The sequence below is a fragment of the Monodelphis domestica genome, chromosome 4, assembly GCF_027887165.1.
Source record: "Monodelphis domestica isolate mMonDom1 chromosome 4, mMonDom1.pri, whole genome shotgun sequence".
In the NCBI taxonomy this organism is placed as follows: domain Eukaryota; kingdom Metazoa; phylum Chordata; class Mammalia; order Didelphimorphia; family Didelphidae; genus Monodelphis; species Monodelphis domestica.
The window spans coordinates 114,595,089-114,621,318 of record NC_077230.1 but is presented as its reverse complement, the minus strand read 5'-3'; the positions used below and the strand labels follow the sequence as shown (position 1 = coordinate 114,621,318).

Sequence of the window (26,230 nt, the reverse complement as noted above, 5' to 3'; positions counted from 1 at the left end):
AATAAATATTTTCAAATGGGCCCCGGCTTAAAACAATCATCTGTAATATATTTATAATAATTCTTTGCAGAAGCCAGATCACACGGTTAAACTATTAGGAACATTTAAAAATATTAAAATTTAAATTTAAAAATAAAAGACTATAATAATAATAATTAAATAGATATTTGTTGAGTTTCCAAGGTGACTCAAAATACTATCTATAAGTGGTATTGGGGATATTCATTAAGTCGAGATCTTGGTTACAGACTTGAAATTTGGAAATGCTGAAGTAAAAAAGAAAAGAAAACCTGGGAGAAAATGTTTCTCAATTGACTGTCTTTAAACAAAAACTGGATGATCATTCCTTGGATATATTGTAAAATCAATTCTTTCAGACATATGTTGGGTTAGTTGCAATTTGAATTATCTTCTATTTCAAACACTCTGGAACTGTAGACCAGTAGATGTAAGAAAAGTTAGAATTATTTTTTGATAGCTATATGGGGTTTCTCATGGTGATATACATAAATTGAATAGGAAGTTTTGTCAGCATTTCCTCTGGAGAAGAGAAATAAAGACAGACAGTCCTTGGAAAAGCTTGATTGGGTTTGTGTTCTCACAATGACAAGCACCATATGAATAGCTAGCTTCACAGTCAAGCATATCAATGATGTTCATTCATAAGCTCAATGTATAGAACAAGAAAAGAAATTCTCTTTTTCCAACTTCTTATGGATATAAACCATTTTTAACTTTAGAATTTGAATAAAGAAATTAGGAAATCCCTTGTGATTGAGTGGAACTAGTAACTGAATGAATAATGGGAAGCATTTATTTTTAACATTCTTTCATCTCCTTAATATTCCACAAACAATCTTTTTTTTTTCAGTTGTAGATAAAAGGATGCTATTCTCCACTGAGATTTTCTTTGGGCCCTCCATTTTTCTACTGCCTTGCCTACCCCTTCAACGTAACAGAAATCAAAACCACAGAAATCTCATGTGGGCTTGTCCTTCTTCCATCTAAGAATTTATTACACTATAGTCTCACATGGAGAGTATTTCTACAACCCAGGGGTTCTCTTGTTTTCTTAGTTTCTTTTCAATAACTCCTGGAGATTTCAATCAGCATTATACATCTAGGATAAACATACTTCCCAGGAGATATGATTCTATTCAAAACATCTCTCTCTTGAAAAATAAAATGTCATTTTTGGCACTTCCCCAATTTATCTATGTGCCTATTCTTGGTTTGTGAAGCTTGGCTTTGTGACAATTACAATAACAATGCCCTCTAAAGACCCCAAACCATCACAGACTTCCTTCTAACAGCATTCTGGGAATGAGATCTTGTGTTATGGAGCCATAACCTTAAGGCATAGATAATCTTAAATATCATTTATTGGTACTCTCAAATTTAAAATTTTAAAAATCATACCTTTTTACTTCTCTTCTATCTATCCAATAAATAAATAATCAAATACCTTACCCCTTAGTGTTTTTTTAAACATCCAAAAGAGAAACAATAACAACAATAACAAAAACTTTGTGAAATGTGGCATGCTGTGTGGATCTACTTAGTTAAAAGGCAATAAACAATAAATGGTCCTCTCTTCTGAAATCTAGAACAAAATACAAGCTTATCGAGTCCAGACCATCTTTCTAGGATTATTGGACTTTCGTTCATATATCTACTCCTTTTTCTGGACAATCTGTTTACTATTTTATATACTGTGAATTCCATCCCTTATGTCCCATTTCCCATCTCTGGGCTTTTGAAGAAGGTAGTTTACCCATACCCCTGTAAACCTCTCCTGATATGTACTAGTTGCTAGTAATCTTTTCTCACTTTGTATTTACTTTATATTTAATTTTTAATATACTTTAACCCTAAATTTCTTTTGGGATGTTATGATCTGGTTTCTATATTTTTAAAAGAGTTAATGATAGCAGCTTTAACAAATCCATTAATTTATTCAACAAACATTTGTTTATTAAGCACATACTAATTGCTAGGCTCTGTACTAGGCAAGAGGCTCAAACTGCCTTCTTAAAAAGCACAGAAATTATGTTATAATTTTCCTAAGAGATATAGTTCTTTGGGATTAGAAAAAGAAAGAGAAGAATGAAATATTTAGAATAGATGGTAGGGTACATGCCCAAGATAAACCAAGCATTTACTAGTTGTTTACTATATTCCTAACACTGAGGATTTTTCATTCTAATGGGATGCAGAAAAATGGCTGATAAGGGATTTTCTCCAAAATGATCGATTTAATAGAAACTCATCAGTGTACAAAACCATGCACAGAGATAAAATGAGAAGACAGCTCTATCCTGGTGAAGGACTTCATAGAAAAGAAGAATGCCTGGTCTGGGTGCTTCTTCTTTAATGTACAAGCTGTTAGATCCTATGTAATTCTGATTGTGGTTCCACAATTTTTTGAACTTCTTTTCCCTGTCTGCTTGAGGCATATTCTCCTTGTCTTGTGGCCTGATCTCTTCAATATTCCCTAACTCAGTTATGCAGTCTAAGAACTCTCTGCACCCTTACTCAAAATGATTTGGAGAGGAATTCAATACAGGGGTAAGGGAATGGAGTGCCAAGCCTCCAGTTTTGAGGGAAGATGCATTTCACTGAAATTTAGTGTTTTTTGGTACTGCTAATTCCTTTTCCACTTAATTTACTTTCACAATGAAAGGATTTCTCAGTATAGCATTTGATTTTAAAAATTAACTCTAAATGAGATTCCTTGGGGATCTAACATTGACTCCCTTACTATCCAGAAAAGAGATTAATGTTTAGTTAGTGACTTTGTATCAAGGGATAAAATCAGAAGGTAGAAATATAACCAGTAAACAGTCTTTATGTCTGTTTCTTTTTTCGTTTATTCCTAACCAACATTTTCATTTATTTTTTATATGACTAGCAAAAGTTAACAAGATGCATCATAATAGGATTATCTGGCCCTAATCTATTGGGGAAGGGAAGCAAAAGGAAAGGGAAGGAAGGAGAAAGGAATGTGTTTACAGTGCACTTACTGCATGCCAGGCACTATAATACCTACTTTAAAATATTATCTCATTTGATCTTCACAAAAACCCTGGAAGGTAGATAATATTATCTTCCTCATTTTATAGCTGAGAGCTGAGTTTAAGTGACTTGCCCAGGTTCACAAAATTAATGTGTCTGTAACCAGATTTGAACTCTGCTCTCCCTGACTCCAGATGTCAAGATTCAATACAGGGAACTTTTAGGGGAAGAAATTCCCTCTACCACAACTAATTGGCTCATTTTAGACAATTTATAATTGTAGAGAGATGCCTAAAATATCGATAGTTGTATGACTTTCCTGAATCAAGTAATCAAAATGTCTCGAGAGTAGAACTTGAATTCAGATCTTTTTGACCTTGAAACAAGTTTGTTTTCCACTACTACATGCTTTCTTTATTAATAATAAGAAATAACATTTTTAAATCTGTATTCTATAGTGTCCACCTTGCTTTATGTATTTGTTTCAAAAACTCATCCAATTGTCCATAATTAAAAACAATGCATTTTTGAGGGAAGCTAATAGTCTATATCAATGGATCTGATGAAAATCCTGAATGGATTCAATCTTGTTCTCATATTTCCAAAAATCCAAAGATATACTGATTTGATCAGCAAGAATTGGAGAGTCATTAGCTCATTAGCATTCAGTTCCTCAGACAGATGCAAACAAAATTAATAGAATAATAGTAAATAAAAAAGTAAAAAATTGAGTAGGAAAAATCATAAAAAGCTTTTAGGGGGCTGCTATATCACATATTCTCCTAAGGTTCATGTAAGTCTATCTCTTTTTAAATGTCAATGACTTATTAAAGTATAGTGATGTGTATGATAGAATTTTGTATATGACTTCCAGACAGCATAGCTGAATTATTTTAAGCAATATAGAAGCCGAGAGTTAAGATATAGTTTTACTACTAATCAAAACTTAAACCAGAAAAACTTCCTTTGAATCAAGTGACAAGAATATGAAATCTGTATCTTTTAATGCAAAGAAGCAGAAGGCAATTTTAGGCAAGAAGTGTTAATGCATATGGAAGAATATGGAAGTGTATTTTCATCAGTAAGATGAAAAATGTTCTTCTCTACTAGATAAGCTAAAGTGATTTTGTAATCCAATATTTTGCCCAAAGACATAGAAGAAGAAGGGGAAAGAAAACATCTTTCTGATTGTGCTTCATGTTGCAGATAGCCTGGGACTAGATGTTGAAGTCTCCAAAGTGAACACCGTTGGGTTTGTTGGATGCCTGTCATCAGTCCAGTATAACCACATAGCACCACTGAAGGCAGCCTTGCGCCATCCCAGCATTGCCCCTGTCTCTGTGAAAGGTATTTTGGTGGAGGCTAACTGCAGGTCTGTAATGGAAGCAGACATAAACACAGTGACAACAGTGTACTCTTCATCAGGTATGTCAAAGCAATGAAAAATAGATCTACAAATAGATCTAAAATTCAGGCTTTTTAATTTATTTTCTTGCATAGTATTTGTATTCTCTACATTCCCTAAATCAGAAAATCACAGCTGTAAGACAGGATGAAACTGTATAGGTCATTTAGCCCCATAACACCATTGAACATATTAAGAAACTGAGGTATAAGGCTTTGGCATGGCTTGTCTAACATCACATAAACAAGAATTAACTAAGGCAAAATATCAATCCAGGTCCTTTGATTCTAAATCTAGAGCACTCTTTTGACTATAATAAACTCTTTCAACACACTACTGAGTGATCATTGATACTCCTCATGGTAACACAAAACTAAGATAAAGGTTAGATCGTATTCAATATATTGTTTCTAGATGAAACACAGCACAATTGATAGAAAGCTGATCTCAGTCAGGAAGACTTGAAGTTCAATTTCCACTTCTGACATATAGTAGTTATGTCATTCTGGGCTAGTCATTTAACCTCACAATTCCTAGGCAACTCTCTAAGACTAAGTTTCTGAGAAGGTACCAGTCTAAATCAATAGAGGTTTCTCAACAGGATCTCCTTATGCCAGTTCAATCATAAACCTGGTTTAAGAAAATATTATATATATGTATATAATATATATTTCAATAGATATAAATGTGTATAGTTCAAAACAAAGCAAAACAAAAACAAATACATTTATGTTTAAGAAATAAACTTTTTCTTTGGCAGAAAAAATAATCTGCCCCAAATAATTCATTTCCAAAGAGTTTCAGACAATTAAAGGTACTTTGTATTCATGTTAGCATATATCTGTGTACCTTTCATTACACATGTTACATGTATAGACATACATATATCCCTAATAATGCAGTTGGGATGAAGTCTAAAGATAAATATTAAATACTACATAGCAAATAGTGGTTTCCAGACACTTACTTTTCACAGAATGAAAATAATGGCAATTAATATAGATAGATAGATGGACAGAGAGAGAGAGAGAGATAGATATGGATGGATGGGTGGACAGATGGATGGGTGGATGGATGGAGGGACAGAGGAATGGATGGATGGGTGGATAAATATTTAGATAGATGGATGGATTGACAGATGGATGAATAGATGGATGGATGCATGGATGGGTGGATGGATGGATGCATGGATGGGTAGATGGATGAATGGATAGATAGATAGATAGATAGATAGATAGATAGATAGATAGATAGATAAGAAGTATCTTCTTCTATCTGTCTGCCTCCAGATGTGTCACAACTAACCCTGGTGAATCTTCAATATTTTTTAAACTCTCAGACTTACAAACTCCACATTTTACTCATAGTAGACCCTCAGAGATAACTAGAAAAAAATTTTTTTTTTATTTTTGGGAAATATTTGTTTTATTCTAACTATTCCACTTATCAAGAAATAACAAGTTTTATTGGGTCTTAATTTCAAGATATACTGAAGTTAAATACTGTCTCTGCCACCTACTAGCCTTTTTACAGTAAAGTAGTCATTTAGTGTCTCAGTATCCCTAGTCAATTCTTTGAGAATTGAAAGTTGTTGAAAAGTTACTGACTTGCCTTGATCTATAAGAATATACTCATCAAAAGTTCAGTCCACTGATGCAATCACCTATCTAGGAAGGTGTAGGGGGAAATCCATTTTCAATGTGAAATGAATAGCAGTGTGATGTAATAGAACAGCCATTGTAACAAGAGTGAAAATTCAACACTTAGGTACTTACTCTGTGCCTGACTATGCTAGATGTCTGAGATACAGTCAAAGGAGCCCTGAATTGGAACCCTGGCTCTCTCATTATAATTCTTCATGACCTTGGGCAAGTAACTGCAACCTTCTAGACCTCATTCCTGGTTAGGTACATAAGGATAATCCTACATGCCCCACCTACCTCAATATTGTGAGATTTACTCTCATTTCTGCACTCTCCCTCATTCCCTCCCCAATAAACCAGTCAGTTGACAAATCGTGTTAGTTTCTATCCACACAGTATCTCATGCATCTATAACCACTTCATTCACACAGCTAGCATACTATTTCCTTCTTTTTTAAAACAAATAAAACCCTTACCTTCCATCTTAGAATCAATACTGTGTATTGGTTCCAAGGCAGAAGAGTGGTAAGGGCTAGGCAATGGGGGTCAAGTGACTTGCCCAGGGTCACACAGCTGGGAAGTGTCTGAGGCCAGATTTGAACCTAGGAACTCCCATATCTAGTCCTGGCTCTCAATCCACTGAGCTACCCAGCTGCCCCTCATCCTATTTCCTTCTATCCACCAAAGCATACTATTCTTTCACAAATGGAGTAGTTTGACCAAAACCAATAACTCCCCAGGAAAAAAAATGTTTTAAAGTTATTTTTTCCTGTTTTTTTTTTTTTTTCCTGAGGGAGCTTGGATAACTACAAACTTAGAGTTGATAAGTTTGAAAGTTTCCAAAATAGGACAGATTTGCAGGGTTAATTATGATATGACTAATGGCAGAAGATAGGTGGAGGAAGACATTTCTATATATCTATTAGGACATTAATGTTAACCACTATTATTTTCATTATCTCTTACTTAGACTATTATAACAGCCCCCAGTTGGTCCCTTTGCCTCTAGTAACATCATTCTTCCATTTATCTCCTACATAGCTTTCAAAATAATTTTTATATATCACAACAATAATAGGATGATCAAGTGTGAATGACTTAACTAATACCAACAAGACAAGCATCCAGGACAGCTCCAAGAGACATAACAAAAAAGGATATCCACTGCCACAGAAAGAACAGTCCCAATGCAAATTGAAACGTACCATTATTTTATTTCCTTTATGAAGTTTTCTTTAGTGAAAGCAATATGTCTTCTTTCACATGATGAACATATAAATATGTATTATATGCTAATATGTGTACAACCTATATCATATCACATGCTTTCTTGGGGAGGGGGAGAAGTGTGAAAGAGAAAGAGAAAAGACAGATTGCAAAATACCATAAATCATTTTGAAAAATTGTATTGATGTGTAATCTGGAAAAATATATTAGAAAAAATAATCTTTATAATCTGCAAGTCTAATCATGTCCCTCACTTACTTAATATTCTTTTCCCACCCCTGAACCATATTGCCTACAGGAAGCAAAATGTAGTGCTTACCCTAGTATTTAGAACCCTCCACAGAGAGTCTCTCATTTGCCTTTCCAGATTCATTACACACTATACCCCCTTAATTTATTAAATTATAGTGTACTAGCCATTTCCCAAGCTCAATGATGAAAACCTGATTGGCTTTAGACAACTTTCCCTATTCCCATTGATCATAGTTTCTTCATCTCTAAAATGGAAGTGCAGGGGCAGCTAAGTGTCTCAGTAGATTGAGAGCCAGGCTTAGAGATAGGAGGTCCTGGGTTCAAATGTGACCTCAGGCACTTTCTAGCAGTGTGATCCTGAGTCACTTAACCCCCATTGTCTGGTCCTTGTGTCCAGAAATCTATTTTACATGAATTATTGCATATTATTATTCATATTGGGTATGAATTTTGTATGAAAATTATTCATATAAAAATAAACACTATTTCATATACTTATTAACTATATGTATCTCCAATTATAAAATGGGGGCAATAATACAGTCTACTTCACAGGATTGGATTGCGGAACAAATGAGATAACATTAGTATAATATTTAGCATGGTTCCTGGCACACAGAAAACATTATAAAAATTCTAGTTATTTATAATATAACCACAATGATGATGACCTCAATGATTATAATGATAATCTTAATGCTGATTAGTGCCATTCCCTATGGATATTATCATTATTCATATAAAAAAAATTCACACAAGAGCTATTTTCAGGCAGAAAAAATATGGAGGCAATCACATCTTATTCTGTACTCATTCATTTATTCTAAAATAAATATTTCTAATTGGTATTATTTTTTCTTAGAAGTGAAGAAAGGGAGTACAGGACTTCATTCCATTTTCAGCATATGGAACTCCCAGGATAGAAGTGTTACATATAGTTGCATAGATTTTCAGGTTTTAAAAAATTTGGATTCAGGAAAGTTTCCTGGAGCTCAGAGAGGGCAAGGACCTTGCCTTTGGTGAAATAGAAATTACCTGTAACAGCTGGGCCTTGAACTTAGATCTTCCTAACCCAAGGCCAGGTCAAGGTCAAGTGGAGCATGCTGTCTTTTAGTCATTTAGTCAATCATTCCTAGTTAAAACTTGAACATTGTTAGCATTGAAATGATATAACTTGTAAAAATATTTTACCCTACAGAGGCTTAAGTAAATAATGACATGTTAATAATGTATGCCTCTTGCCTATATCATGCCTGATGTATTGCATTCATGTGTAATATGTAGCATTAGGCATCTTTTCTTCTTCTTTAGTTCCATATGACTATTGTCAATCAACAACCATTTATTAATTGCATGTTATGTACCAGGAAGTATAGTAGGTATTAGCAAAATAAGTACGTAACCACTTCTCACAAGGTACTTACATTCTGTTGTGAGAGACAAGGACATAATTACTTAGAGCACAATTCCTAAATGAATAAATGTAAGGTAATTAAAAACAAGGTAGATTCTGAAAGAAGACACTAATAATTGGGAGAACCAAGAAAGGTCTCATACAGAAGACACACACGATCCATGTTTTATAGTCATGGATTCAATGAAGTAATGGGGGCTAATTAGGAACCTAACAATGCTGAGGTTCTGGAACCAGGGAGGCAGGAAAGATGGAAGTGACTTCAACAGAGCTAAGGAAGATTTAAAGAGATGACGATGACAGTCTTGAATATTGAATTTGATGGTTTGAGGATTTTACATACATATATATTACGGTTATCATTATTCTTCTTTACAAGTAGGAAAATAGAACTCAAAGAGGTTAAATAACATATCATCAACTCATTTTATACATATGCTGACAGTTTCTAATCTTTAAAAATTTACATTCTAATGGAATAAAGCCCAGCAGGCAGGGATTAGAGAGAGTATTATTGCTCTTGCAACAATGAGGAAACTGAAGATGATTATGGTTAAGACAATGTTCTTATTAACGGAATGTAGGTTCCATTTAGTATAATATGATAAAAACTTGATTAAGATGTCCGTATCTTCTAAAGTGAACTTATGGTAGCATATGAAAAAGAATTGAATAGGATAGTGAAGAATAGATGGGTCATCATCTGTTTATATTGTTAAAGGGAATACTTGTATAAAATAAAAAATCACTTGGTTTATGGGAGGTTTCATATCTATTTGTGTATTAGTGTGGAGCACAGTAGCCGCCAAATAATAAATGCTTGTTTATTGATTAGAGTATTTAAGTAAAATCTCTAAGTGCAATATATTAACTGCATAGGAATAGAGAGAGGACCTGGGACTGTGATTTTATTGATAGAGGCATAACTTAGGCTACAAAACCATTACCTCCTCTGGAACTTATAGTCTAAAGAAGTTGTCTAGAATTTAGATAGTTAATCAATTTGCCAAGAATCACATAACTACTAAATGTCAGAGGCAAGACTTAAATCCAAGTCGTCTGGCTTTAAGACCTATTCTCTTTTTACTCTATCATCCTATCTCTTATTCCATAGTCTATGCAACAAAATTGCTCATTCCCTTTAAAATGAGAGAGAATGACCAATTTATTTCAAGCTAGACTCAACGTAGCAAAGCCCCAATATGGCAAAAGCATACAGTCAGTCCCTTAGATTCCATTTTAACCAAATTTAAAACACATCCTTACCTACATACATTTATATATGAAGACAAATGTGTGTAAATACATATAACATAAAATTGTGATTTACAGTTTAGGTAAAATCTCTGGGTCTTACCTGTGTACAAGGGAATGACCAGAAGCAATGAAAAATTGAATTTTGAAGAAATGCCTCAGAAGATGAGCTTTTTCAGATTAGGTGAACTTTGGGTTCCTCCTCTTCAAAGTCCCCCTTGCTAATACATACCCCATGAACTTATGGACCCTAATAGCATTGGCATTTATCTAATTGGTTTGAGAGCCACTGAGGATCATGTCTTTGGATAACTAAGGAAAAGGGTCACTTGGAGGCTAGTTAGTCTTCAGTTCCTGGTTGTGATGAGAATGGAGGGGTTTCATGAAATGAGGTGGTTTACTCCAAACAGACATAGGACATGGGGATGGACCTCAGTGTCATAACTCCTCATTAAACTATAGTCACTATCTAATAACATCCCTGCCTTGGCTATCCAAGTATTATGGAAGCCACTGACCTTGCATTTATTGACTAGATGAATGTCACATCAAATTAAAACCTACTATTACTACCTTGACAAGAATGAAAGATAAAATCTGATGGCTAACTTCAGGGACTGGCAGGTTACTAGGATTCATAACATTTAGAAAAATATGTAGACTCAAGACAGCTGGCCAGAATTCTTATTTCATCTTCAGCACTGCCAACTTTTTGATGTTCTTACTTCACAGAATTAATAAAAAATAAAATAAATTTAAAAAATGGAAAGAATGTAAGTATGGCATGATATACACCTTAACTTTCTATCATGAGGTCTTTTCTTCATATGGCAATGAAGATATAGATGTCTTTGTCTCTCCTGCAGTCCCAAAGATTTAAAAAAAGTCAGAATTATCTTTATTGCAACTGACGTATATTGATAAGATGAAATAATTAGATCTTGTGTTTTGATGACGAGTTTTCCAACTATTTTCTGGATGAAAATGATTCATTTTTGATGAATTTGTGCTTCCTTTGGCATAGAAATTCTGCCTGAAGGCTACATCTGCCTCATTTTCTCTGCCTGGTGCTTTTGCCAATTGCTCCATAGCAGGTTCTGGAAACTTTCTGTGTCCAACAGCCAGGGACTGGACACTGTGGTCCTCCTGGCTAAGGAAAAGTTAATCAGGGTTCATTATTAGTCAGCAGGAAATCATCAGGTCTCTCATTAAAGCAGAAATTCCTTTAACACTAAGATATTCTATTACTTCTACCATTCTCCAAATTTCACACAGTTATCTCAAAATGAGCAGCCTGGAATAAGGCATAATTCATGTTTTTCCTAGACTGAGCTACCCATTAGTCCTGAGCATAGGATGTGGGAGAACTGAGGATTATTGGAAGAGAAGAAAAAACTTTGGTTCTTTTTTCTGTGAGAAAGTTGAGCAGAACTAGCTTACATGTACAAATCTAGACAAGTTGGAATTTGTATGTTGGCCAGAATCATAGCATTAATGCTCAGAGACCATTTTTTTTTGGCTGAGACTCACTAAGTTTATATTATTATATGTCATTTGGTAACAGTCCTATAATAAATTACTCATAGAGCCAGAAACAGAAAAATGCCCAGTACTCTATCCGTTGTGGTACAACTTTACATTGTTATTTTATTTTCTTCCTAGAAATTCCTTTTAAGCTAAAGCAATTAATTGATTGACTCCTCTTTTTATTTATCCAAATTGTATGTATTTACTTTTATAAAATTATTTATTCATATATCCCTCCATTCATTCACTCATTCATTCATTTATCTGTTTATTTATGGATTTATTAGGGAAATAGGAGGTGATAGTGGTGGTGAAATCAGTGCCAGTCAAAGGACCTCAGTTCTATCTCCTTTCTTTCCTCTTTCCAACAAGTCACTATGTCACCTTAAGCATATCATTTAACATTTCTAGGGACTAGTTATAGTTTAACTTCATGAAAAGGAATGGGAACTGTTAACTAGTTTCATATGATTTCTGGAGTTGTTGTCTATCTAAAAGATCTCAGATTCTATAATATTATATTTATTCTATTGAATTTCTTCTCAATGAACAGAGAGGAGGATGTAGTAAAGATCAAGTGGAAGCTCAGGATAAGTGATTTTTTGATAGTTTTATAAAGTTGAATTTGAATCATTGAAACAGCTGAGGAGGGCTCAGATAAGCAGAATAAACTGAAGTATGTGGCAAATAATTTGCTTTAAAATGTCTGTTTTTGAACATTTATGTGAATAAAATATTAAATGAATGAAATTCTTTGCAACACAAGTCCTTCATCAGATAGTTAATATATATGAGCATAGTCCCGCTTTTATACTACATTGCGTTCCATCTTTTGCCCTTTACCCCACTATTTATGCCATTACAATACAGAGGGAAGAGGATCTGAGGGAAGGATGATGAATGGGGCAATAAACTATTGCCATGTATTCTATCAACTGTGGAATATAGATTGAGCACCTGTGTTTGCAAAGCAATATGTTAGAAGTTGCAAAGAACTGAAAATAATAAAGTAACTTCCCTGGTCTCAAATAAACAAATACATGAAAAGTTAAATAATAATATTAAATACATAATACATAAATAACTGTTAAGGAATGGTTAAATAAAGAATTATACAAGAAATGCAAAAGAATCATTCATGATTAATTATTAGAATTTAAGACATCTGAAATCTGAAAAAGGATGGATCACTAAGCATCTGAATCTTTAGGAAAGCCTTCAATAAAAATATTTTAAAGAATATCATGTTAGGGCAGCTGGGTGATTAAGCGGATTGAAAAACAGGCCTACAGATAGGAGGTCTTAGGTTCAAATCTGGTCACAGATATTTCCTAGCTGTGTGGCCCTTGGTAAGTCACTTAACCCCCAATCCCTAGTCCTTACCATTCTTTTGCCTTAGAACAAGTACACAGTATTAATTCTAAGATGGACGGTAAGGGTTGTTTTATTTTGTTTTTTTTTAAAGAATATCATGTAAAGTTAATCCTATATCCTTCTTGGATAGGTATTAAAAACATAGTTCAAGGAAATATTCTAGAATTTACTTAGATTTCATCAAAATATTTAACAAACTCTCTCCTATTTCTTGTTAATAGAATTAAAATATAGATTTGACTGTAGAATGGTTAGTTATATAGAAAATCAATTGAATGGCTAAATCCACTCAAAAAGAGGCTTCATTTGTCATATCTCTTGTATTTGTGCCTGGTTCTGTTTTATTTGATATGTTTTATTAATGACTTAGATAAAAGCATAAATGACCTATCTAACCACATTTCAGATCATATAAAGTTAGGAAAGATAGTTAATACACTGACATGGTCAGGATTGAATGTAATCAAATTAATTAAATTTAATTTGGGTAAATATTATTTTAATTCATAGATTTTAAAAATTATTTTTATAATTATGATAGGAATATGTGACTACATAGCAATTCACTTATAACAATGACATTTAAAATAACTCATTTGAATGGGGGACAACATTAAGGTAAATATCATGTCCAGGACTAGAGAAGTAATCATGTGACTCTATGTTCATTAGATTAACCTAACCCCTACTGTATATTTTAATGTCTGGATTCTCTATTTTAAAAATTCTTTAATAAGCTGAAAATTATAATTTATTTTCCAGAGACACATAACTAGAATAATATAGAATCTCATATTCATGGCATATGGAGATTAGTTGACAGAATTGGAGTTGGACCTGGAGGGAAAAAAAGGATTCATGACAAATAAAAAAAAAAAGTTGTCTTCATGCATTGGAAGGACTGTCATAGCCTATTTGTTTTACCAACATTGAAAAAGCAAAACTATAACAATGGAAGGAACTTACAGAGAGGCAAACACAAATAAAAATTATTAATGTAAAAGATGCATGATATTAAAAAAAATCTTCCTAAAATTTAGAACTATTAAAAAGTGGAAGAGGTGTCTTTGACATAAAGGTGGGAATGTCTATTCATTAGATACATTCTAGAGGGAATCAATATTCAAACATCTTTTAACTACATGATCTCTGACATTCCATCCAAATGTGAAATTTCATAATATGGTGACATTACTTCTTGATATAATAGTTCTGCTTTTGGTCTTTTGAGAATCACTAGAAAGGAACTCACAACAATTTAGATATTTTAGATTTCGCTTTCATTGTTCCAGTTTTCTGTTTGTTTTTGTCAGGGGTTGTACAATTTTTTGAACATTCCTGTTAAAATTGAGTGATAATATCATGAAAAGAGCACATTAATTAATGTCATATTTACCTAAACAGACAGTATTTGTTTAATTGTCCTATCCCTTTGCTGAGCCAGACACACATTAGAGAAAAACAGCACTAAATGCACATGGAAATCATTCCCAGTGTTTTGAGAAGCTTTAGTTATTCAAAAAAAGGGATTTGAACTGAACTGTTTGTGTTTTTTGTTTTTGTTTTGTTTTTGTTTTGTTTTTGGATGCATTGCAGATCCTTTTGGGAAGACAGATGAACGGGAACCTCTCACCAATGCAGTTAGGAGTGATTCGGCTGTCATTGGAGGTAATCCATTTCTCATCACTGGAAGCAACAAACAAGAAAATCAGGCAGATGGACTCTTGAAAATTGGGAAAATGTTTCACTTAACATTCTTCTTTTTGAGTACTCTTTCAAGTACACTTACATTTGCAAAGGCAGGGGTTATAACATCTTAGGCTGCACAGACAGAATCCCATGTGCACTATGAAGAATGAGCAAAGGAACCCATCTCCCCTACTATTGACAGATCTACCAGATCACCCCCATGCTTCATCCATCCAGCAGATGGGCACAGAGACAACAGCTGGAGAGTTTAATCTAGAGAGGCAGCCTATAACCTGTTCTTCTCATCCAGTTGTCAGTTTTCCTAAAGCAAAAACAAAGCAGACTCATAAAGCTACACACAGGGAAGGATCCATGTTGAAGCAGACAGATGGGTGAAACTACATTTCTCTTGGTTTTTTCCAACCAAGTGCTTTTGGTTGGATCTAATGAGGAAGATGAAGCCCACAGGACTTCAGTTTCAAATCTATCAGAACATATATCTATAGAGCTAAAAATGCACATCTGCTCTATTCAAACATTTGTATTTATACTTTTCTTTATTTTTTCTTTCTCTTTCATTCTCACTTTCTTTGTTTCTCTTCCTCTCTCAATTTTTTCTTTCCTTCTCTTCTTTACCCTTGTCTCTCCAGTTATGTTTTTCTCTTATCTCTTCTGTCTATTCTTTTTATCCTACCTTGTCTTTTCTGTTGCCTGGAGTGCTTCAATTTTTCCATGTAAATCTTAATAGCATAAAATGACCCTATTATTTTTGTTTCCATGAGAGATCTTGGAAATTAAATTCTTTAACACCAAAGAATCTTAATCTTAAAAATGGTCCCCTACTTTTGACTGGATTAGAATACCTGCCCTATGCTAAATTGTTTCTCTCATTCTTAAAAGGCTATCAGAGAATGATCCACAGGATATTTCAGGGGGAATTCTTCTCCTTAACTGCAGTATGAATGACACTTTTTTTTAGTTATTTTTCTACACACTGTGAAAAATCCATTTCCCAGTGGTGGAATGGGGAACATCCTGTCTCAAGTAAGATACTCTGCTTGACTCAAGTTGTATAGTAAATCTAGGAATGGAAACAAAACAGCACTCTATGTTAAATGTAGCTTTTCACTAACCACATTTATCCATGTGATATGTACTCAAATATGCTGATGCTGGTATTCCAAACTGAAGACTATAGTTCAATCCCTTAAACTAAGCTGCAGACTTATATTTAGATCTCAATAATCCATATACTACAGGCAGATGATTGGCATACAAAAATCCAGTGGCTCTTATTTATTTATTCAGCTCCATTCCCTAGTGCCTAATCACCTAAAAAGCCTACTCACTCTTATCTCTGTCTCTTTCAACACTTCTCTTTTTTATCATTCACCTCATCTCTCAAATTTCTTTACTAGGTTTATTGAAAGAACCTAATCTGATTTAGTAAATGCAAAGAGTCTATACCTGGAAGTCATATATTAATTGCATTACATACTACTCTTTAAGACTCTTCCTACCATAGATGTTTGGGCCTCTAGAAGATATTTTTTTATTGAAAAGAATAAAATTTTAATGGATCCGAATATGAGTTTTTTGGCTGAGTTATAGTCAAGCCCTAATAATTCAGAAATAATTTTGTTATTGTCATGGAGTTTTTCTTATCAGAGGTATAGAATTTAATGAGTTAATTGATCTAACATGATTTAGAATGAAGACCCACTCTATCTGGGCTAACCATTACATTGGAATTAGATGGCAGTCTCCAAAATGTGCCTTATTAGTTCTTAAGTAAAAATTCTGGATGGTCCTAAAAGGCTATACTTTTTAAAACTTTGGCTCATGAACTCCCATCCTTTTATCCCCCAATTCTGATTAATTAATTTAAATTAATTAGCTTTTCAAAGGGATATTTACTGAAAAAATGTAGGAAGGGCATAACTAACAAAATCTCTCACACTAGCCATTCCCTCTGCATGCATGTGGTTCCTGGGAACAATGGGTTCTCTCCTTTTAGAATGAAATTAGTCATGTAAAGATGTAGATGAGTGTCATGTGATAGACCACCACTGCTCCTCTCAACCTTGGAACCATAATCCAGATATCTCTGGACAATTAGATTGGAAGGAAGAGCCAAATGTACCCATTTCCAATAAGGCATTCCCCATAATCTCTCTCTGAACAGATTTCCAACCCCCTTACTATTCCTGGGCTGAGTGCTCCTGAAGCTGCTGCTATAGCTGCTACCGCTGCTACAACTTGGCTCCTGACAGACCTTGACCCTTGTTACAGAGACCTCAACTTTTCTCAAGCCAAAAATAATCCCACTCTGACCTACTGTTGACTCTGCCACTCCAAAGTTTGATTTGAGGTGTTATTTTTTAAGTTTTTTGGACAAAAATATTGGGAGAGTTCAGCAAGATAGTTGCCCCTAATCTACAATCATAATATCCAGCAATGTCTTCTTTTTGCCCACTAAATTAAGTTAAAATATCTGATCCTGCTATCCAAGACATTTTATGCTCTCGCCTTATCAAATTTTTCCTAGCCTTTCCCCCATAACTCCCTTGTAGATAAAGAGGAAATTGGCTTACCATTGATTTTCTAAAGACTCTCTTCAATTTCCCACCTCTTTGAATTTATTTAACTTTAATAATTTCATCTCCCATCCCCATGTCCATTGCCTAATGTCCTATCTACTCTAGAGGCTATGCCAAATGCATATTTCTTTATGAAACTGTCCCTGATCTCCAGCTGGATTATCTTCTGATGAGGAGCCAGGAAGGAGCTAAGATATGATTGAATTATATTTTCAGAGCCAGAAGTGTCTGCAGAGGGCCTCTAATACAAGTTATTTTTTAGACAGGCAAACTAAAGCCCAGAAGGATTTAAGTGATGTGCCTATGGTCATAAAGGTACAAAGTAGCAAAGTTCCTCCTAGGATCGAAGAGCTTTAAAGGCAAATTCTTTTTCTATTGCCCTGTGACCCTTTAGATTCTCTACTTTACGGATTAAGTGTGGTTCTTCTTTTGCTCATGTTTTTTCTCTTCTGCTTCTTCCTAGGTGTAATAGCCGTGGTTATATTCATCATCTTCTGCATCATTGGTATCATGACTCGATTCCTTTACCAACATAAACACTCACATCGAACTAACCAGATGAAGGAGAAAGAATACCCAGAAAATTTGGAAAATTCCTTTAGGAATGATATTGACTTGCAAAACACAGTAAGCGAGTGTAAAAGGGAGTATTTCATCTAATGGACTAAATGGTACCCACACATTATTTTTCCCGTTTCTGTTTTCTATATCCTCCTTCTTGATTTTCCTCCATATTTTGGGAAGACCCTACAGTAACCCTCACCCCAATCCCAAGAGACTCCCAACAACTATTATACCACCTCCTCCGCACAAGCCTGTCCTGGTGACAACGACCACTCAAGAGACCTGCTATACTACTTTAGACCGAATAAGAGCCACATATGAGCATGATTACCTATTGATTTTTTTTCTATTCCCACAGTTTTTAAAGTACTTTGTTATGTTCCACAGTTACTCAGTCTCACTGATCTGCATTTACACTTTGTGGTAAGCAATGCTGGGGTACATTTATAAACCTCTTCCTGACCCCCATGCTTCCATTTGTGAAATACAGAGGAGAGAAAAATCCTGGATTCCTGATTCATTTCAGTGGCATGTCAAAAGGTTCAAGAGAGATATTTGTTGTTGTCATAGTTAATTTATCATAGTCAGCTCCTTCGTCAATCCTCTCCACTTTTTACTATAACTTTTAGGCTCTGAGATTTTGCAAATATAGGATTACTGATAGTAGCAACAGGTACAAGTAAATTAATGTACACCTCACTCAACACCGCCTTATGGGGTCAATCATTTAGAACAGCATACAATAGCATAATCTAGGTGAAGCATGAAGAAAATAGTAGTCTGAAATTAAAGGAGAAAAAGTAAAAGGAAGCTGCTAAAATTAGATTTCTTTTTGGTATCTTTATTGATGCCTCTTTCATTTTTATATGATATGTTAGCTAGGCTACTGCCTACTGGTGTCAGAGGTCCAATATGTGATGGAATAAGAAAATCCAGGTAAATTTTCTTAAACACTCAGCATCATGAAACCTTAATTGCATAACATGAAGAACTGCATGAAAGAAAATAAATACTAGGGACTGGAATATAGCAAGGGTTAAATTGCATTAACCACTTTGAGTAGATAGAATCAATCCCATTCAAAATGTCCACTTATTCTGACCACTTTCAAAATGCTGTTTATAATTAGATGAGTTGCTTATGCTGACCTCCTGGGGGAAGTACATTCTGGAAATTGTGCTAATTTAGTGGTTTTCATTGGAATACAAAACTACATATCCCTTAAAAATATGTTGCACTTTCTTTGTCCCAAAGATAGATCTGTATGTAATCCAGGGGTTTGCGCTCTCCTTGATATCTCTTCTGATTTCTTTTGGTTTTGTATTAAGCACATTAAAGGAACACAAATAAACTTTTGTCCTTTGACCACCCTGGAGAAAAGGAAAGCAGGGAATGGGAGGGTGGGGTGGGGGGGCTCACTACCAAATACCAATGGAGTGATTCACAGATGTGAACGCCACTTGCTGATTCTGTTTACAAGACAAACTCGATTTTGAAAACAATTACCGCTTTGCTGCTTCTAGGCCCTGACAGTTAGCAGACGCTCCATCTTGTTCTCAGTGTTTATATTGCATTTGATTATTTAACGCTCCCTTTGCGTGACATGACTCCCAATGTTGAGCTCATTAGTTCCATTCATTTCGGGTTTCTCTTTGCTTTTGGTGGCTAAAATGATAGGAAAATGATCTGTCTTACATTTGGGTTTCTCTGCTTTGGGACCTTACACTAAAGACCATGATTGTTCCTCATTTTCTAATGCCTGCAGACTCCTCTGTCACCTCATTGTTTTCACTTGTCTTTGTCCTAGTAAATTTCTTTTAAGTGATTCTAATAAGGATGCAATGTTTCTTTCCCCTCATGAACTTAATTGACTTTAATAAACATAAAGTTATTTCAATTTCACTTCTCCCAATCCCACGACCCCCACAGATTGTCAGAGTTGAATTTTCTAATTCTAAAAAGGTAGCATAAATCAGCCTTGTGCTATGTTACATGCTCCTCCTGAAATAAAAGTCACAATAAAGAGGAAGAAGTCTAGCCTGAAGCCTCTCTAATAATGAAATGGAAAGAAAAGGGAGTGTGTGAGTAATAAAGCTGAATGCCTTCATTATTCAAGCTTCTAGAAGAGGAGGCTGTTGTGTTTGTTGTTTTTTTTTTTAATTTTTGCTGACAAGGCTCAGATGAAATTATATACATATATGAAAGTCTCACAAAGGCCAGAGTGGAACAATTTGGTTTTCTCACCTACTTCTGTATGCATTTAGGGAGCTATAGAGGCTTCATGGCTGTATCACTAGCACAAATATCCTTGCGCATATGCATACATACTGCTGCACCTGCATTCACTTACCATATTTATTCCATATATGCTCTGGTTTAAAAAGAGGTTTGTGCATATGGTGCTCTCACTATGTCACTTATTTGAAATGAGACTCAGAAGGAAATCAGGTTTGGTAGGAGAGTAATTGAAAGATCATTGACATGATTTTGTCATCTAAGAGAATGGTTTGTCCCTCCGTGGATCTAAATGAATAGCAAATAAGCAAGCTGTGCCCTTTAAAGTCAAATGGGATTTACAGTGGTGAAAAGAGAGCACTGACCCACACCTGTCCTTTCTCTTTGGAAGGATGGATCCCTGCTGTTTCATGCAGTTGTTAAAGTTCAAGACTGTTACATCCCTGGGGTAATTAAACACATTCTCTAGAAACACATGTACAGTTTGTACAATCCCATATAATCCACATTTATCCCACTTTTCCCTCTAGCCCAATAGATGGGTTTCCTAAATGCATAATGATGTTCTGTGTGTCACCTCAGCCCACAGTTCAGACCCTCAGTACTTAATGACCATTTTTTACAAAAGATTTTATGAAATACTGTCACTTTACAGCAAAACCAAAAAAGACAAAACAATGGAATTTAAAAAAAAACCTGTATAATTTCACATTTAAAAGGAGCTCTATCACTGATATTATTTCCACCAAATAAATCTCCTATTTTCTTAGTTCACATCAATTTATAGTAGGTTTACTTAACTGGGGGGTATTTTTAATACTCACTCTACCATGCATTGTTTACTCAGGTTATACTTCCAGGTTTACTAAGAGAATTTCATTAAGAATAAAGAAAAAAAAAAGGCCTTTTGTTCAAAAGCCTATCATAGAGATATTTTGGATGCCTGAATTCTTTATCACATGCATTTTGGGCATTTGCATTAGGGGAAACTGTGTTGTGAATTATATCCTCATCTGTGTCTTAGAGGCAAAAAGGAGGTAACCGAGTAATCCCTTCCCTTCTCTAATATCAGATCTACTACTCCATACTTAAAATTATAATAAGGGCTGAAAATAAAATAAATAGTTAAATATCAGATCTGAGGCCCATTTCATTTTTAATACTCTTACCTTACCTTTTAGAACTTATAGTAAATATCAGTTCCCTTGCAAAAGAATGGTAGGGGCTAGACAATTAGGGTAAAGTGACTTGTCCAGGGTCATACAGCTAGGAAGCATTTTGAGGCCAGATATGAATGCAGGACCTCCCATCTCCAGGCCTTGGCTATCTATCTACTGAGCTACCTAGCTTCCCTGGCCAATTTGTTTTTACAAAATTCTTAATGAAGATTTAGGACAATATTTTTCCCATTGATATAAATTTGCTACCTTTTGTTCCAGCTAACCCACTTCTCATCTTATAATCATCTGTTCTAGGCAATTGACAACTTACAAAGTTCTTGAGAGCCATGGACAAATCACATGACAGATCAAATCATTATGAGTAGTTAGTCTGGCTGCTCTGTAAATCTGTAGCATACATTGGGGTCTGAATTATTTTGAGTCTTTTACCTTTTGTCTGCTTTATTTAGCTAGACAGATGCAAATTGTTGAAGTTATTATATGATGCTCCAAAAAGCTTCTACTTTTAATACTGAACTCATATAAATGAATATAAAATTGAAATCCTGGGAACAACATTTTGGATAGTACATCTTTCTCTCTGACCCGCTTTCCTCCAACTTGCATGAATTTAAATCAATGAATAATACTTTTTGGAACTTATATACTCTTTTTTTTCCTCTCTTCAGTTTGGAGTTGTCTTTTCTGCTCTTGTGGCATCCTTGCTATTTTTGTTTCTTTCCTGGCTTTTTAACAATGTTTTGGCAATAACAATGCAGGCCAGAGACATATATTATTCTTTCATCATAACCCCCACTCTTTAATAAAGGACTAATTTAAGGGAGCTCTTGAATATCATATGGAAAATATTTTAGGAAGAGGGAGATAATAAATTTTCTAGCAGTAATGGTTTTTCCAAGAGAAATTTCACAAAGCAAGGGTTCTAGAATGAGTCCCATTTCATACATTGGGCAACTGATGTCCTGTCTTGATAGCAGGATATTTTTTAATGAAGATGACAGACATGAGACCACACAGATTCATGCTCAGTCTTTCCTCAAAAAATTTCTGTTAGCCCTTATTTTTATTTTATGTCCCTTTACAAGTGAAAATCACAACCCTGGCTAACTAAGGGACATGTGGACAGTGCAGTTTTCTGTAACTTTTTCTCATTATCTAAAAGTATGGGATTTTATTCCTCTCTCTTGTTTCCCATAGGTGATAATTAGATTCTCCTCCACCTCCCCACCAGAAAGGGTTTTTTTAGATAATAAGTAGAGGCCAATAAAAGGAATCAATATTAGGTTTCAATATCTAAAAAAGCAACTGAGTGCTATATCATGTTCTTCATGCAATTTAACAATATTTTATTTTGAAATAAGTGGCATAATTGAATACTTTCCAAGTGCTGCTTTAGTGCCCCTCCCTTTCCAAAAGCACAGTTATCAAGCTTAAAGTGTTTGTTTTTTGTTTTCTTCGGCTCTCTGGCTTTGATTTTACTAATTCAAAGTAGTTGAATGCATGGTAGAGAAGAAAAAAAAATCACATTGTCAAAAAAGAGGTCTGTTATATGTTTTCTCCAAGAAATACTTTACATTTTTTTTCTATTGGGTACAAGACCACCATAAACAATTTTTTTTTCAAATGTTTAGGACTGGTCTTAAAGTTGTTAGGCTTCTGAGCAAAATTTGGCATTGTTCTTTTAAGACATACCATTTTTTTAAGATTTAAAATTTCCCCCCCTCCTGGTGTTGTGAACTATGACTCAATTTGCCAGGATATTGGGCTAGCCATGCATGCAAATAAAGTTTGAAATCAGACTTTTTTTGGCCTTCTTTTTTCTTCTTGCTTCATTTCTTCCTTTTTTTTTCTTCCTTCCCCTACTTTTTTCCCCCAATAAGCTACTCTGAGGAGGAATAAAAGCACACTTTCCAGTGAAATATTGTACTTTGTAACCTAATTGTTTGTCTTTTGTAATGTTTAGAGTCTACAAATGGCTGAACAGATTAAGTAAGGATTAAGGCAACTATTTAGACACATCAGACATATTTCTTAAAGCACTTGGGCTAGTTTTGGAAGGATCAGACATGGACAGGGCTATCCTTCTATCATGCCAGTTGTAGCTATCCCTATTGCGTAATGCCCCATGCATTTTAGACTATGTGTAGCCCTTTAGAATAATCATATTATATCTTAGTAAACACCAAGGGCTTTGCATGGGGAATTTATTTATTCACCCTCAACTCTGCATGACATTCTTAGAATCCAACTCCAACCATCCTCCAGATATTTGTCAGCTACGTACTTTATTTAGTCAAGTTATCTGCTATTACATAAAAACATTGTCATGTAAAATACTTAAATTGAAGTCCATCTTTACCAAAGTTACCTGTAAATGAAACTTTATTGCTTTGTGTTTACAAAACTGAACAGCCTTCACAGTTTATTCCCTGGATTTATTGTACTAAGTCAGAATAATCTTGCCATATCCGGTGGCTTTTCAGGGACAGTTCAGTGTCAGTTTTCTTTTGTTTTTCCCCTTCTATGGTGCTGCTGTCTTCAGCAGCATTAAGATGATGATAGATTGGCTTTTTTCTTTAAAGATGACCCTTCCTGCTATAATTCAGGTAGGGGGGAAGGTTGGGAGGACATTCTTTGCACTGGTTTTCTTACAGCAGTGGTGGATTTGCATTCATCTCTTCATACTCTATCACCCACATCTTTTAGGGATCCAGGGCACACAGAAGCCCAATGGCCAGATAGAGTTAGGGTACAGTCTATGTATACAGAATAAAGTGAAGCAAACTGGCTGATAGGGGAGCTTAGCCCATGACCTTGTCCTCCTCATTGCAATGCTCTAACAAGTCCTAGACTCTAATAGTATTATCAGAGAAGGAGAGTTGGGGAGAAAAAGAAAGATATGCAATATGTAACCTAAGCATCACATTATATTTGCTGGCACCTCACTTGAATGTGATCCTTTCCAATGTATCTTTAAGGGATAATAAGGCTAAGTGAGCTTGCTTTGCCATACATGCTGAGAGTAAAAATCTCCTTTGAAAGTTTTAAATGAAATATTAACACAATCACTTCCCTCTGAATGACAGCAGAGTCTCAACTTTTGTAACCTCATTCTGCCTCAAATCTGCCTTCAGGGAAACAGTAAACCTCACTCTCAGTGACTTAACAAGGGTTCAGGGATGGTTTCCATTTACTAAGGTATCAGAATGAGGAACATTTTTGTTATGAATCTGGGGACACTTTCCCAATGATTCCTCTGCCTGCTTACATCTCACTGCTGTACCTGGCTGAAGTCTTTTTGTTGTCAGCCCCTAGATTGGTGACCCATGTTATTAGCAGGAGCAAGTGTTGAGAGCCTCCAAAGAAATGTTGCCTTATCAGATGAGGTGGGAAGAAGAGGTGCTCACTATGTAACAGACAATTCAGTCAGGGAGTTCATCACTACCATCACGCAGGGTCCTTTGACTTCTAGGAACTAGAGAAAACAAGTCACTTTCAATTTGTGAGGAAGAAAAAGAAAATGACCACAAATTTATTTTTTAAAGGCTCAGTAAAAGTAAAAGAAATGAGTAAACAAATATAAATGAATTGATGAATAAAAATAAAAAAGCTTCACCTCTATTTGTACCCTCGCCCAAGTCCTTGTGAAGGTCTAGATTTTATTTCAATTGTATGAATTTTTTTTAACAGTCCCAAGGGATGTTGCCTCAATCCAAGTCAGTTTTGTAGACAATGTAACATGTCTTAATACACTGTATGGGGAAAAAGGTTAGCCTTAGCTTCTTTTGTTTTCTATGGTTATTGTTGTACAGGAGAAAGACTTAAACTGTAAATAATGTATATTTAATAAAGAGAGAATTTTGTATGATTTTGTGTGGAAGACAACTGTGTCCTGCTGTGTTTTCTTAGGTTAATGAGCAGTCCTGCTATTAATCCCACAACTCTCATTTTCATTCCTTTAGACCATTAACTCCCAGGCAACATGACCTGTGGGGCTGCTGGTAAAATATGGAACTCCCACTCCTTCAATTTATTGATTTCCAAACATGGCTAAAAATGCTATCACAGTATCTCTCATCACTTGGTTGATTAATCTTAGTCTGGAGCATCTGCCTCCCAACGTGTTGGTCTGACTAAAAAACAAAAAAAAAAGTCTACTTCTGCTCTCAGGTGTTGTCCTGAGTATAGAACCTCTCTCATAACTCCAATTACTTTTCTGAATTATTTCCTGGACTCAAATATATATAAATATATTTGAGTCCAAGAATATATATATATATAGGTAAGCTTTCAGCCTCTATCTTTCCTGTTCTTCTTTAACTAATGACCTAGTTTTCAATATGATTGTTGGATTGAAAGAAAACATAAGTTCAAATGATTTAAATAGTAAACAATTCAACCTTTTTTTGTGTTAGATACCTACTGGGGACCTATAAGCATCTCAGACACCTCAGAGAATAAATCATAATATTGCAGGAAAAGTTCTTGATTTGAGTTCAATTTCCAGCTTTCACTGGGCCCATCACTTTGGTCTAACATCTTTAGGCCTCAGTTGTTTCATTTTAAAATGAGTTTGTCTGTACTAGAGGTATTTCCTTTCCACTCTAAATCCATAGCCACTTGACCCTCTGGAATAGGAGAAATAACATTAGACTTAAAGTGGAATTATATGAATTCTAGTTCTAGTTCTATTACTAACTAGTCATGTAACCTTCGATGAATTCAGTGACTTTCCCTTTCCAGGTATTGTTTTCCTCATTTATAAAACAGACAGACATGAATTATCTGATCTCTAGGAGTCCTTACAACATAATTCATTCCGTGATCCTAAACAAAAGATTCTGCCCTTG

General features: G+C 34.8%; 1 protein-coding gene across 2 annotated transcripts in view; it reads left to right on the top strand.

Annotated features, from left to right (window-relative positions):
- The window catches only part of CNTNAP5 (contactin associated protein family member 5), a 908,736-nt gene extending 883,474 nt beyond the window's left edge, over positions 1-25,262 (top strand). For both annotated transcript variants that reach the window (XM_056793728.1, XM_056793729.1), the window contains exons 22-24: positions 4,222-4,440; positions 14,708-14,779; positions 17,864-25,262. In XM_056793728.1, the coding sequence (XP_056649706.1) occupies positions 4,222-4,440; positions 14,708-14,779; positions 17,864-18,060 (488 nt within the window). In that variant the 3' untranslated portion in view covers positions 18,061-25,262. The remainder of the gene's footprint in view (positions 1-4,221; positions 4,441-14,707; positions 14,780-17,863) is intronic.
- The last annotated feature ends 968 nt before the right edge of the window (positions 25,263-26,230 follow it).